This window comes from Eptesicus fuscus, chromosome 5, assembly GCF_027574615.1.
Source record: "Eptesicus fuscus isolate TK198812 chromosome 5, DD_ASM_mEF_20220401, whole genome shotgun sequence".
Taxonomy (NCBI): domain Eukaryota; kingdom Metazoa; phylum Chordata; class Mammalia; order Chiroptera; family Vespertilionidae; genus Eptesicus; species Eptesicus fuscus.
In genome coordinates, this window is record NC_072477.1 from 36,381,845 (window position 1) to 36,395,502 (window position 13,658).

The 13,658-nt window shown below is 37.0% G+C and overlaps 1 protein-coding gene across 3 annotated transcripts in view; it reads right to left on the bottom strand.

The window, feature by feature from the left end:
• The window catches only part of PELI2 (pellino E3 ubiquitin protein ligase family member 2), a 174,419-nt gene that overhangs the window by 107,579 nt on the left and 53,182 nt on the right, over positions 1-13,658 (bottom strand). For 2 of the 3 annotated variants that reach the window (XM_008139014.3, XM_028141684.2), the window contains exon 2: positions 11,120-11,249. In XM_008139014.3, coding sequence (XP_008137236.1) covers positions 11,120-11,249 — 130 coding nt within the window. The other variant, XM_054716037.1, reaches the window with a different exon arrangement.

The window sequence follows — 13,658 nt, forward strand, 5'->3', positions numbered from 1 at the left end:
GTGAATAAGTTCCTTCCAACTTTCACGTTCAATGTTTTTACAGTTACAGCACAAGATTATTTTCCTCCACAAAAAAAAAAAAAAAAAGATAAGTATTAGTTGCCTGAACCAGGGTCATAATTCAAGTAAATTTGAGTAAAGACACAATTATAAGTATAAATACAAGTATTCTCCCACACTGACATGCTAAAAGCAACTCTTTAATAAAATTGTGCTTTAAAGACACACAAATTAAGTATGATTTTTCTAATATATGCATCAAGTCAATAGAATTACTATATATCAGTAATACAGAAAATTACACTGGTAAGTAAATTATTGAATGCTAGAGTCAAGCTTTTCTGGTCCAACACTCTGGATCCAAAAGAATTTTTAAAAAGAAAGAAACACAGATCTCTTCTTTCCCAGTCCCCCAATTCCATCCTGGCTTCCCTATCTTTTCCTTCCCCCCAACACAAGGTTAAAAGCTGCTCAGTAATCAAAGTCCTTCATATTTAATTTCCCTTAAAATAGTATATGTATGTGTGTATGTATATATACTGTGTGTGTGTGTGTGTGTGTGGTCTTGCTGCTGTAACAAATTACCACAAAACCTGGCAGCTACAAATAATACAAATTTATTATTTCACAGATCTGGGGGTTTCTCTGCCCAAGTCTCAAAGGCCAAAATCAAGAGCTATGTCCCTTTACAGAAGTCCAGGGGAAGAATCTGTTTCCATGGACACTCAGGTTGCTAGAAGAGTTGAGTTCTGTGTAATATAGGACTAAGGTCTCTGTTTCCCTAAAGGCCACCTGCCTGAGTTGTTCTCAGCTTCTATAGGGTGCTGCATTTCTTGGCTCATGGACTGCAAGTTGAGTTCTGCCCAGACACCCTCGCATCTCTAAGTCTTCTACCTCCCTCTTTCACTTTTAAGGATTCCTGTGATTAAATTGGGCTCACCCTGACAATCCAAGATAATCTCCCTATTTTATGCCCTTAATGCCATCTGCAAAGTACTTTTAGCTGTGAGGTGACTTAAACACAGGTCCCAGAACTTAAGGGGTGGGCATCTTTGGGAGCCATTATTCTGTTAAGAACATCATAAGTACAGAAAAGACATAAATGTCTTTTACTATAAAACAATGAACAATTCTTTTGCCCACACCACACAGCAGAGCAGAACTTTTTGCTAAATATCAATGAACAGAAATGAAGAAGGCATTGAACTTGTGATTATTCTGTACACACAAAAAATCCCATTAGTTGTTAGTGCTTGCAACAATGAACCTATCTATGCTAGAAGAAGGGTCAGAGAAAACAAAAATGTTAGTGTCAAACTATATTAACTGCAGAAACTTAAAAAAATGTAATATTCTGAATTCAACTTTCTGGAATTATTCATAGTAGGTAATGTGAATCATACTGCAAATTTTAATTTTAAAAATACACTAAAATATCTTACAATCTACCTTAAAGACTCACACAAATCCGAAGGGGAAATGGTGATGAATAATTATGCTGCTTCATTGCATGTCAAGCTGCCTAACTTAACCATAGCAGTAAAATCTCAATACTTGAGGAGATTTGAAAGAAAATGTACTTAAATAAGAAAGCGTACATACTCTTGTTACTTTGTGAACAACATATGTAAAAAACTAAGCTGAAAAAATAAGAAGGAAAAATAACAGCTCCAAATTACTAAATTTACACTATTCACGATGGCAAAACTATCAAAAAACACAGAAGTGACTAGCCAAAAATTACAGAAATGTAGTAGTTAATAATAACCAATTCTTGATGTTAAAACTCATGCTATGTAAAACCCAAAATGAAATAATCACCTAATCACAGATATATTTATGAAAATTATTTATATCAGGAGTGATAATATTTAATACTCAGATAAATAAAAATTTAAGTATATAAATAAAATTTTAATATAGTCCCATTTATTCTCTAAATAATATGAACTGCACATAGTATAAAACTGTACCCAAGTGCTGCAAGTTAAAGTACCAATCACTCATTAAATCATACTAATAATTTCCAAGTCATCTGTTAAGTGTTAGGAATTACTGGTGTAATCCTTTATTTGCTGAATCTGTCACAAACTAAGCAATGTCTGAGTTTTTTAAAAATAGCAAACCAAATCTTTCCAATAGCTTCCCCCATTTAATTGAAAAACAAGACACTGGGTGAACTGTGTCTTGATATACACTGAGTGGCCAGATTATTATGATCACCTGACGTTTGTAGACAAATTAGCCATATACTGCATCGTATGGGATATGGAAGCCAAAGGCCTGTTCGAACACCTTTGCTGTCTGCAGTTACCAAGATAAAAAGTCTCCAATTCGCACAGGAACACAAGGATTGGACAGTTGAGCATTGGAAAAAAGTCATGTGGTCCGATGAATCACGTTCCCAATTGCATCATGCAGAGTGAGAATTTGGCGGAAACAGCATGAAAGCCTGCACCCCACATGCATGAGTACAAGCCTTCAAGCTGGTGGGGGCAATGTTATGGTTTGGGGCATGTTTTCCTGGCATGATTTGGGCCCTTTAATTCGTGTGGAACAACGTCTGAATAGCACAACATACCTAAGTATCGTTGCTGATCAAGTTCATCCTATCATGTTGATGGCGTATCCCCGTGGTCGGCAAACTGCAGCTCGTGAGCCACATGCAGCTCTTTGGCCCCTTGAGTGTGGCTCTTCCACAAAATACCACGGCCTGCGCGAGTCTATTTTGAAGAAGTTGGGTTAGAAGAAGTTTAAGTTTAAAAAATTTGGCTCTCAAAAGAAATTTCAATCGTTGTATTGTTGATATTTGGCTCTGTTGACTAATGAGTTTGCTGACCACTGGCGTATCCCAATGGAGATGGCTTCTTCCAACAAGACAATGCGCCATGCCATGGTGCTCTTATTGTGCAGGAGTGGTTTCAAGAACATGAGGGAGACTTTACCTTGCTTAGGTGGCCCCCACAATTACCAGATCTCAATCCAATTGAGCATTTGTGGGACGAAGTTAAAAGAGCCATCAGGCAGCTGGTTCCACAACCATCAAATCTCATAGAACTGGACAGTGCTATTCATCAGGCATGGTGTCAGATTCCTCGCATCACCTTTCAACATCTCGTGGAGTCAATGCCAAGAAGAATTGCCGCAGTATTGAAGGCAAAAGGCGGCTCAACGAAGTACTGATGAGGTGGTCATAATAATCTGGCCACTCAGTGTATATTTTCCATAACATAATATTGTTCAAGGTATATCTCCTATTACCATTTACTAAACTAATGTCAATTAAACTCTATTTTTGAGATAATATTGAGATTTTAATATTCACTATTACCACCTAAAACCATGGAAATCCCTTATTGGACTGTCATATTTAATTACCTAGCTTAATTTTACAAAATTGTGTTTACCTTCAATCTGCCTTGAAAATATCAACTGGCTAAATTCCAAGAATCAACACATTAACAAGATGTTATTACAAGTTAATTATATTCTTCAAATTTACCATCAAATAAGTGTATTTTCATGTAACTTGTTGGATAATGTAATAGTTTTTCTCTTCGAATATTTTGCTTTATTTCAAATTTGTTTCTCTAATATTCTCTGCATCTCTATCACAGTTTCATGTATTTGGTTTTATATGTTCTATCATCTATTAGCTGTCAAATAAATTTACCTATTTTAGTAATTGAAAATTTCCTTCTTCTAAAACCAAAGCATTAAGAATGGTTAGAATAGCATGTAATAAAGCCATATCTCAAAAAAAATCAAAATTCTATCTCACAATTTTTATTAAAGTGAATATTCAAGTCTTTATATGATATCTGAACCGTCTGCATTACTAATACCATAGGCTGCCCATCCAAAGGCAAATACTTCATTAATTTAATTCTAAGTTCTCAGATATGTTATTTAACTTGGTAGCATAGATTTGATATAAGATAAATATAAAAATATCAAGAAAAAATGTTAAGTAGCTTACTTGATTTTTATCTTTTTATGGCATTATGCAGCGATAACTAAATATAGAAAGACAGTATCAAATGAAAATATCCAAAAGTTTGTCTAGAATTTCAACTGAGACAACTTTTTTCTAACACTAAACTTGCACCATCTATACAAAATTCATAAAGTTTTCAGATAAAGATTTCTCATTGAGACAATATTTCTTGATTATGACAATAAAGTTTAATATGTCTCATATGTTGTTCCTTCGAACTCTATAAATTCAACAAAACCCATCATCTATCCTCAAGGTCTTAAATATTGCACGTTAAGTAAATTATTAAAGCATTTATTTGTGAAAAGGTTGGAGCTATGTCAATAATGATGAAAATTTCACAGCCTTGATTTATGTTTTTTACAAGTTGTTTTCTGATCTCAATAGATATGTTTTGCAACAATCAGGACTATAACATTAAATGCCATGATACATTCACATAAAAGTATTTTTAAAGTCTTAATACATACTTTAAGTCAGAAAATTATTTTAAATTTAAATTTAAGTAATATCCTTACTAACAATTGGTCTGTTCAGTTTTTCTATTTCTTCATGATTTAGTCTTGGTAGCTTGTATGTTTCTAGGAATTTATAACTTTCTTCTAGGTTTACTATTTTGTTGGCATATAATTGTTTATAAAAGTCTCTTATGATCCTTTGTATTTTTGTGGTATCAGTTATGTCTCCTCTTTCATTTCTAATTTGATTTATTTGAGTCCTCTCTTATTTTCTTGGGGAGTCTCTCTATAGGTTTGTCTGTTTTTGTTTATCTTGGTTTCATTGATCTTTTCTATTATTTTTTTGAATCTTATTTATTTCTGCTCTTTGTTATTTCCTTCCTTCCACTAACTTTGGGCTTCCATTTTTCTTCTTTTTTCTCATTCCTTAAGATATAAAGTTAGGTCGTTCATATATTTTTTTGTTGAAATAAGCTGTCCTCTAGTCTAGAAATAAAAATTATTTGTTTTAGGTTTGTATTCCTGTATACTATCAAAAGATGTGCTGGGCTGCAGTTTATTACTAATATTTCCTTTTTTTCTTCTAAGATTCAGAATATCACATTTAAGATATCTAAAAGGGTAAAACGTATCCAAATGGGGGATATGTCATCCATTACCACCAAGATCCAGGCTGGATAAACAGACAGACAGTGAGTGCTTCAAAAGTAAACCCGATTACAGCCTCAAAATTAGCTTGAACTGAAGAGCTTACATTGAAATTTATGTATTAATTCTATCACTTCGCACGGTTGCCATTACATTATTCACTGACTGATAAGGAAGACTTTCAATATCTTATCGACCGGGAGAGCCATTCCAGTATAAACAGCTAAAGAGTAATCCTGGTTGTACCAATCACACTAAATAGCCCTAATTTTCCTCTAAATTGTCCTTTTAAGACCACTGATATTTTCCATCCTGAAATATGCCTACTGGAACCAAGTGATATTCAGTTACTATTTAGAAGTAAAAATAACCCAAAAAGGAGATTTCCATACAGCACAATCTAAAAAGGGAAAATCATGATGAAGAGCTTTCCACAGTAATGTTGCTAAATTTAAACCATGTTGCTCCCCAAATATTTACCTATCAGGCACCATCACCACCACCATCATCATACCATTTACTGGTTATGTAAGAGCAAACTAGTTGCCCTGCATCATTAAAACATAAATGAACAAACATAAATAAACTCTCGGTCATATCATGCCATTCTCTTCAATGTTTCCACTTAGAAAAAAACCCAAATTCTCCAACCACACTCTCAAGAACTCCAGATCTGTGTTCTTCTGGCTAGCTCCTCCTTACACCTACAGCTAACAGCTCACAAGCCACTTCCTCAGATTCTTCCCTGCCTACCCAACCTCAACTCTGCACCACCTTTTCTCACAGCACCTTATTCTTTTCCATCACTGTGCTTTTTCACATAGTGCAGTTAAACATGTATTCACATGATTATTTACTGTTTGCCTACCCGCTAGACAATTAGCTCCATGCAGGCATGTTTTCTTTTTCTTTTTTTTTTATTTAATAAATCTTTATTGTTCAGATTATTACAATTGTTTCTCCTTTTTTTCCCCCAATATCTCCCCTCCACCCGGTTCCCACCCCCCGCTCTGCCCTTACCTCCCCCGCCCCCGCTGTCCTCATCCAAAGGTGTATGATTTTTGTCCAGTCTCTTCCCGTACCCCTCCCCACAGACACCCCTTTCCCCCTGAGAATCATCAATCCACTCCCATTCTATGCCCCTGATTCTATTATATTCACCAGTTTATTCTGTTCCTCAAATTTTTAATTCACTTGACTTTTAGATTCACTTGTTGATAGATATGTATTTGTTGTTCATAATTTTTATCTTTACTTTTTTCTTCTTTTTCCTCTTTTTAAAGAATACCTTTCAGCATTTCATATAATACTGGTTTGGTGGTGATGAACTCCTTTAGCTTTTTCTTATCTGTGAAGCTCTTTATCTGCCCTTCAATTCTGAATGATAACTTTGCTGGGTAGAGTAATCTTGGTTGTAGGTTCTTGCTATTCATCACTTTGAATATTTCTTGCCACTCCCGTCTGGCCTGCATAGTTTCTGTTGAGAATCCTATGGGTGGCTCCCTTGTAGGTAACTGTTTTTCTCTTGCTGCTTGTAACAGTCTTTGTCTTTTGCCCTTGGCATTTTAATTATGATGTGTCTTGGTGTGGTCCTCTTTGGATTCCTTTTGTTTGGGGTTCTGTGTGCTTCCTGGACTTATAAGTCTACTTCTTTCACCAGGTGGGGGAAGTTTTCGGTCATTATTTCTTCAAATAGGTTTTCAGTGTCTTGCTCTCTCTCTTCTTCTGGCACCCCCATAATTCTGATGTTGGTACACTTGAAGTTGTCCCAGAGGCTTCTTACACTATCTTCAACTTTCTGAATTCTCTTCTCTTCTTGCTTCTCTGGAGGAGTGTCCTTTGCCTCTTTGTATTCCAAATCTTTGACTTGTTTCTTGCGTTCCTCTAGTCTGCTGTTGGGTCTCTGTATAATATTTTTTATTTCAGTCAGTGTATGTTTAATTTTTAGTTGGTCCTTTTTCATATCCTCAAGGGTCTCATTAAATTTATCGGCCTTTTCCATGAAATTCTTGAAGAATTTCCACTCAGCCAGCTTTCTCATGGTTCTGGGTGGTAGACGTTTTATCTTTTAGTTGTAGTTTTGAAATTGTTGTGCGAAGCGGCAGCTTAGTTGTTCACCTTTGCCGCCATCTTGGTTCCTCTCCCAAATCCTATTCCAGGCATGTTTTCTTGACTGTAGTATATCTAATAGCTAGCATGATGCCTGGCCATAGAAAGAGCTAGCTAGACAAATATTTGGTGAGTAAATGAACAAATGAATAAATTGCTAAATACCCTATGTCAGTGGTCAGCAAACTGCGGCTCAAGGGCCACATGCAGCTCTTTGGCCACTTGAGTATGGCTCTTCCACAAAATACCACGGCCTGAGCGAGTCTATTTTGAGGAAGTGGCATTAGAAGAAGTTTAAGTTTAAAAAATTTGGCTCTCAAAAGAAATTTCAATCGTTGTACTGTTGATATTTGGCTCTGTTGACTAATGAGTTTGCCGACCACTGCCCTATGTATGTGTAACAGAAATGCCAAAAGTAAAACAGGACTTAAGGATTCTGTCTTTTAAAACACATTATGTAATATGAGAAGTATCTTTGAGCAAATATGTACACAACTAAAGATTACACAAACAGATTACAAAACAGTAGCACATACTTGCCATCTTCCCCTGACTTAGCTAGGACCCTCGCATGCATGGAAAACTAAGAGGTCTCCTTTCCCAACTGCCACTACCAGCAGCAAAGGGGTACTCCCTGTTTTGCCCCCAGACTGTGGGGCAGAGGAAATGATTATGGCAGAGGGAGGAAACAACATAGTCACAAGGCCAAGGGTTCAAATTCTAGTAATGGTAACCACATCCTTCCATCTAGCTCTCACTTTTGTAACTCCAATCAAAGATGACCCTTTCATTACCAATACTGCATATCAGAACTTTCAGAGCTGACAAACCACTCTTGATAAGGTCACTCTGATGGGAAATAGGTGAACAAGAAAAAGACAAGAAAAACAATCCAGCAGAGATTGGGAAGGGCCCATAGCCACGGACTCACAAAGAGCAGGTGCCTAAAGGTACCAGAGAAAGGGAATCTGGGGTGAAGTCAACAACATAAATGGAAAAGCCACGTGAGCTAACACAACTGAGGCAATTAAGGACAAGCAAATGGGCCAGAAGTCTTGATGGAATAAGAAGTGTAAAAACATGTGGAATGAACTGGAGATTATGGTCACTTTCGAGGGTCAATGGGAAAAGTGGAATGGAAGGGGCAGTCACTGAAACTGAGTTAAAGTACTTTATGAACCATGGATGCCAATGTATGGCTAAACAGGGATTGGGAAGAAAGAGAGATTGGCCTGCCTAGGCACTGAATCTCTGAAATATGCAGGAGAGAGAACTAGGTCAGGGAGGTCAGGAGTAGGGTTAGGGCAGCTTAAGTTAATAATGTAGGGTGTTAAAAGGAAGAGACTGAACTGGAAACAGAATAAGATCATTTCTAAGTCCATGAATGGGAAAAAATGTAAAAAAAAAAAAAAAAAAAAAAAAAAAACAAGACTGAAAAGAATATATTGATAAAAACCAAGATTCAGTTAAAGTGAGGCAGTAGGAAGAGCATCTGAAGAAAAAGTTAAATAGATAAGAGATTGTGTCAAGGGGGCCAACAGAGAAGGTGACAGCTGGAGTGACAGGGCAAAACTGGTCAGGAATGGGAGTCTGAGAGGGAATAGCAGGGAGGGATTTGTGACTAAGATACTAGGTTCAGGTAGGATGGAATACTAGGTTTGAGGCCCTCAATCTATAGGCACCGAGTTGAATAAGATGCATGAGGGAAATGCAATATGGGGTGTTTGATCAGTTCACAATAAATATGTCTGGTCTACTCATCTCCCTTGGTCATGGTTGACTGCCCTAGACTGGGCCTATCAGATTCTCTTCCCTGAAAATTTAAAACCTTTAAAAGAGATAGGAGGTAGTTGAGCCAAGTCACTTTATAACACCCTTGAAAGAATATCCATGTTATCTCCTGTTGATACTCTGGTTTGAACAAAACCTAGTCAACTTTTCCCCCAATTCTGAGAGCTGTAATCACCTATCCTTTAATAATTTCTCCATTTTTACTTTTTTCTTTTTAAGCTAGAATCATTGGTGTTTCTTATCACCAAAGTAGCTTATCTGATTCAACATGGCTTCTGCCTAGAGCCAACTCTCATTTTGTAAATGAGGAAACTAAGACCCTGAGAATATATTTTTCCCAGGTTATAAAATGAGAGAGGGTCAAGACCAAATCCCAATTTGCCTTACTACTAGTACTGAGGGTGATACTTTTAAACACAGATTTAGAAAGACAACTACCAAAAGATTTATAATCTACAAGACTTCAGGTAAAATGTAGGTATAGATATGAAACATAACAGCTAAAGTGAGCAGATGGAGATGAATAATGAGTAAGAAAGTGCCAATGATCTACCAATAGGACCTAATTTTCATATTCTATCATAACAGGAAGCCTGAACAAAGATTTCTATAAAAATTTAAGAAAAATATCTAAAACCATTGTATTAATATAAAACCTGAGATTTAAAAAAGTAAATATAATAAAAAGGTACAGAGTCAGAGGAAGGAAAGATAAATGTCAACACAGAGACAAAATTATAATGACCACATCTACAATATAGAATATTTTTGGCACTTATCCCATGCTTAAAAACATCTGTCTTGGTGTCCTTCACCAAATATTTTTGGATTATAAAATGCTTCTCATATTTCCTTGACTTTTTCAAATTCTGTTGCTATTTCACCTCCTCCATTTCTCAGAATCTCTGTAAGCTGATTTCCTTTGTTTTCCCTACAAAGTATCCTTCCCTTTCCAAAATTTTTACTTTATTCCCCCTTCCCTAGCAAAAAATCTTGCCACTAAATATTCATCTTTCCTTTCCTGTTTCCTTGGTGCTTGATACTTCTTGTCTAAACATCCCTCATTAATATAAGACTGTATTAATTGGTACATTATAACAAACTTTTCCCAGGAACTGCTTCAGAAACAATCACAGGAGCTTTTTAAATAAAAAAATTAACAAAAGTGATCTGTTTCTAAGACTGAGTATAAATATCACATGTGCTTCCATGAAACCATTCATTCCTCTTTGAACAGTAAAAATGAGAATCAAGTCTCTTATTTGTTCCAGATGGTCCAAACCCACGATGATAAATGTGTACAACCAGTGACCCATATGAAATACTTCAGGTAAATATAATTGTTTTCTAGAAAAGGAAACTATATTATACACTAAAGAATTTCTTTAATTAAAAGGAAAACAGTCATAAACCTAACAGGTAGAATATATCAACCAAAATGGAAACTGAGATTTTGTCCCCCTTATATATCAGAGAACATATCAAATAATTCTAAAAATTAACACTTAATTCACTTGAAATTTATAAGACATTTGTGTAGTAGACTTCTTACAGCATTTAGCTCTGTGTACTTCCAATCTTTCTAAAAATTACACAAATTTAATTTCACATACACAAAGATTACATGAAAATACCCACTACTCTATAGAAGGAAAATAACAAATCTTGATGCTGTTTATACCAAGATTTAACAAAAAAACACTCTTTAGAATAAAGAATATCTTTTAACTTGCAACCACAACTACTCTAAATTGACATATGCTAGCTTCACTATAACCTAAAGCAGAGATCTATACTGAGATGGGCAGGAGGGATTTTCTCAACCCACACCCAGAGGACATGTGGCAAGTCTGGAGACATTTTCGGTTGTCACAACATTGGTGGCAGTTGGTGGTGGCTTGGGACTGATATGCTACGGACATCTAGTGGATCAAGGGATGCTGCTAAATATACAATTCACAGGACAGCCCTTCACAACCAAAAATTATCCAGCCTCAAATGGTTGAGAAACACTGTCCTACAGAGAAATAAAATGGAAAAGACAAGGAATAACAAGGAATCACCATGAGGCACTGTCTGCTGAGCTCTTCCTGGCGGTGCAGGAGCCACCACCTACCTTGGATGCCTGTGGCGTGGATATCACGTGGACTGTGCTGGGTTTGACTCCATTAGCTTTGGGTCGTTTATAGAGAGCAAATCTACTTTTCCTCCGGCCTCTGTCTCCATTAGGTAAAGCACCATTGTACCTATAAATGAAGATGAAAGAGTTCACTTATTCAAAGATTTTTTTTTAAGTTTTAAGAAGAAAAGTTAGATGGAATCCAAGGGAAAAGACAGGAATGGTCATAAAGAATTGCCCACTAAACACCCCACAAAAGGAAAGGGCTGCAAAACAGACATCAGCTGTAATGAAATTCAAATCACTTCCAGAAACTTAATTTAGGAGTGATGTACAATGTAATTATAGGTTTTCTATTCTATAAAGTCAGACTCTTCAAATCTTTTTGGAAGGAGACAGAGTATAAATAAGCAAATGAGAATTCTACAGAGACTGTATTAGTGCTGGCTCAATTCAGCCAGCATCGTTGAATGGACCCCAGAGAAACACTCAAGAAATATTTCTAAATGAACTAGTTAGAAAATAGCATACTAATTAAACCTCACCTCTCACTCCCAAAACATGTTAATGTCTGTAGGATCTTTATTTGTAAGAAGACCAAATTTAGTTACTTGCACATTCTTATATGTTCTAAATTCTCTATCCTCATTCCCATTTCTATTTGAACCTTATGCTGTCAGGTTAGCCAAGAAATAGCTTGCAAAAATTAAACGTAAAATATGTCTCTACCAGAAGATTGCCCATAAAGTGATCCAAAGTAAAAAAAGATGAGTTTTAGTCCACAAACTGTCCAATAACTTTAAAAATCACCGGGAAAATATCTGATGTCCTTAAGCAGATTTCCTATATTAACTAGAGGCCCGGTGCACGAAAATTCGTGCACTCGGGGAGTGGGGGGGGGGGGTGTCCCTCAGCCCAACCTGCACTCTCTCACAGTTCAGGAGCCCTCAGGGGATGTCCTACTTACGGCTTAGGCCTGCTTCTGCGGGAGGTGACCAGGCGGCCGACCAGGAAACGGTGCTGGCCAGTGTGGCCCTGCCCCACCCCTCCGCCACTGCTGGTTGCTGCTGCCTCCCCCGCCCCCATCCTCATCCCCTCCCTCTACCCATTGGCACATGCCTTGGCTGACCTGGTGCCGCCTGCTTGCCAGCCCCACCCCTGCTGACTGGTCGTTCCACTGTTCAGTTGATTTGCTTATTATGCTTTTATTATATAGGATACCTTAAGATAATACCAGTGTTTAAAATAAATGCAGAATTGCCCAGTCAGCATGGCTCAGTGGTTGAGTATTGACCTATAAACCAGGAGGTCACGGGTTAGATTGCTGGTTAGGGCACATGCCTGAGTTGTGGGCTCGATCCCCAGTAGGGGGCGTGCAGGAGGTAGCTAATCAGTGATTCTCTCTCATCATTGATGTTTCTATCTCTCCCTCTCCCTTCTTCTCTGAAATCAATAAAAATATATTTTTTAAAAAAGACAACAGCCAATACAATAACTGTCCAGTGTGAGTAAATCAAAATAAATAAATAAAAATAAATGCAGGATTGCAGGTAGCGTTTCTGTTTTCAGCTGTATTCTCTAACTCTAAATTAACCGGCCCTTGTGTGTTTCAATCACTGTCTCAAGTTGCCACACTGACATGACGATTCTCTACCTCTTGGAAATTCTTTTCAAGAAGAGAATCCAAAGAAGGTCATATTTACATGAATAAGTATGACAGCTCCAAGGTTCCTTCCGAACCATAAAGGCAGGGGCAGCACATCTGGTGGCTTGCCTCTGTCTTAACTCACTTGCCTTTGCCACTGTCCACTCACACCCAGAAGAAGGGCATGGTGGCCAGTAGGCAGAGAGGGGACATGAGGTCCACTGAGAACAGTAAAGGGTGAAATCAAGTGGTTTTGTATGTATGTTTTACAATTGGGTAGCTAAAGTACGACAATAGATTTTAATTTTCACCAGAAGTTATTTCTGCTGTATTTTAATATTACCATTTCCATCACAAAGGAAAGTCAGCTACATAAAAATGTCTCTAGAATACAGAGATAATTTATTTCAAGTCTGTCCATATCCTTTTTCTGATGCAAGATCAGAATAGTGTACATTATTTTTAAAACATATGTGTGATTAGTATAATGAACATATCCAAGAGTAAACAACCATTAAAAACCCACTTTGTTTTAATATTTTTTCATATCACTTAAATCAAGATGAACATTCTGTATTAAGAGGAAAGTATGAATCAATTACAGCCAGGACTCTAAACAAAGCAGAGGAAATTTTCACCACTGTAGCCTAGAGGCAACTGGTACCAGATCTGGTCAGATTTCACACACACACACACACACACACACACACACACACACATACACGCACACACGTTTCCCTGGCTCTCTGATGCATCTTCCTCTCAACTATCCTCTGGTCAATAGAATCTAACCTAATAAGAGTGTGGCACACATGTTGTAGGGATCTGCTCGCAACAACACTATCCCTTCACTGCCCAAGGTGAGTCCTAACACCTTTTGTGAATGAAATG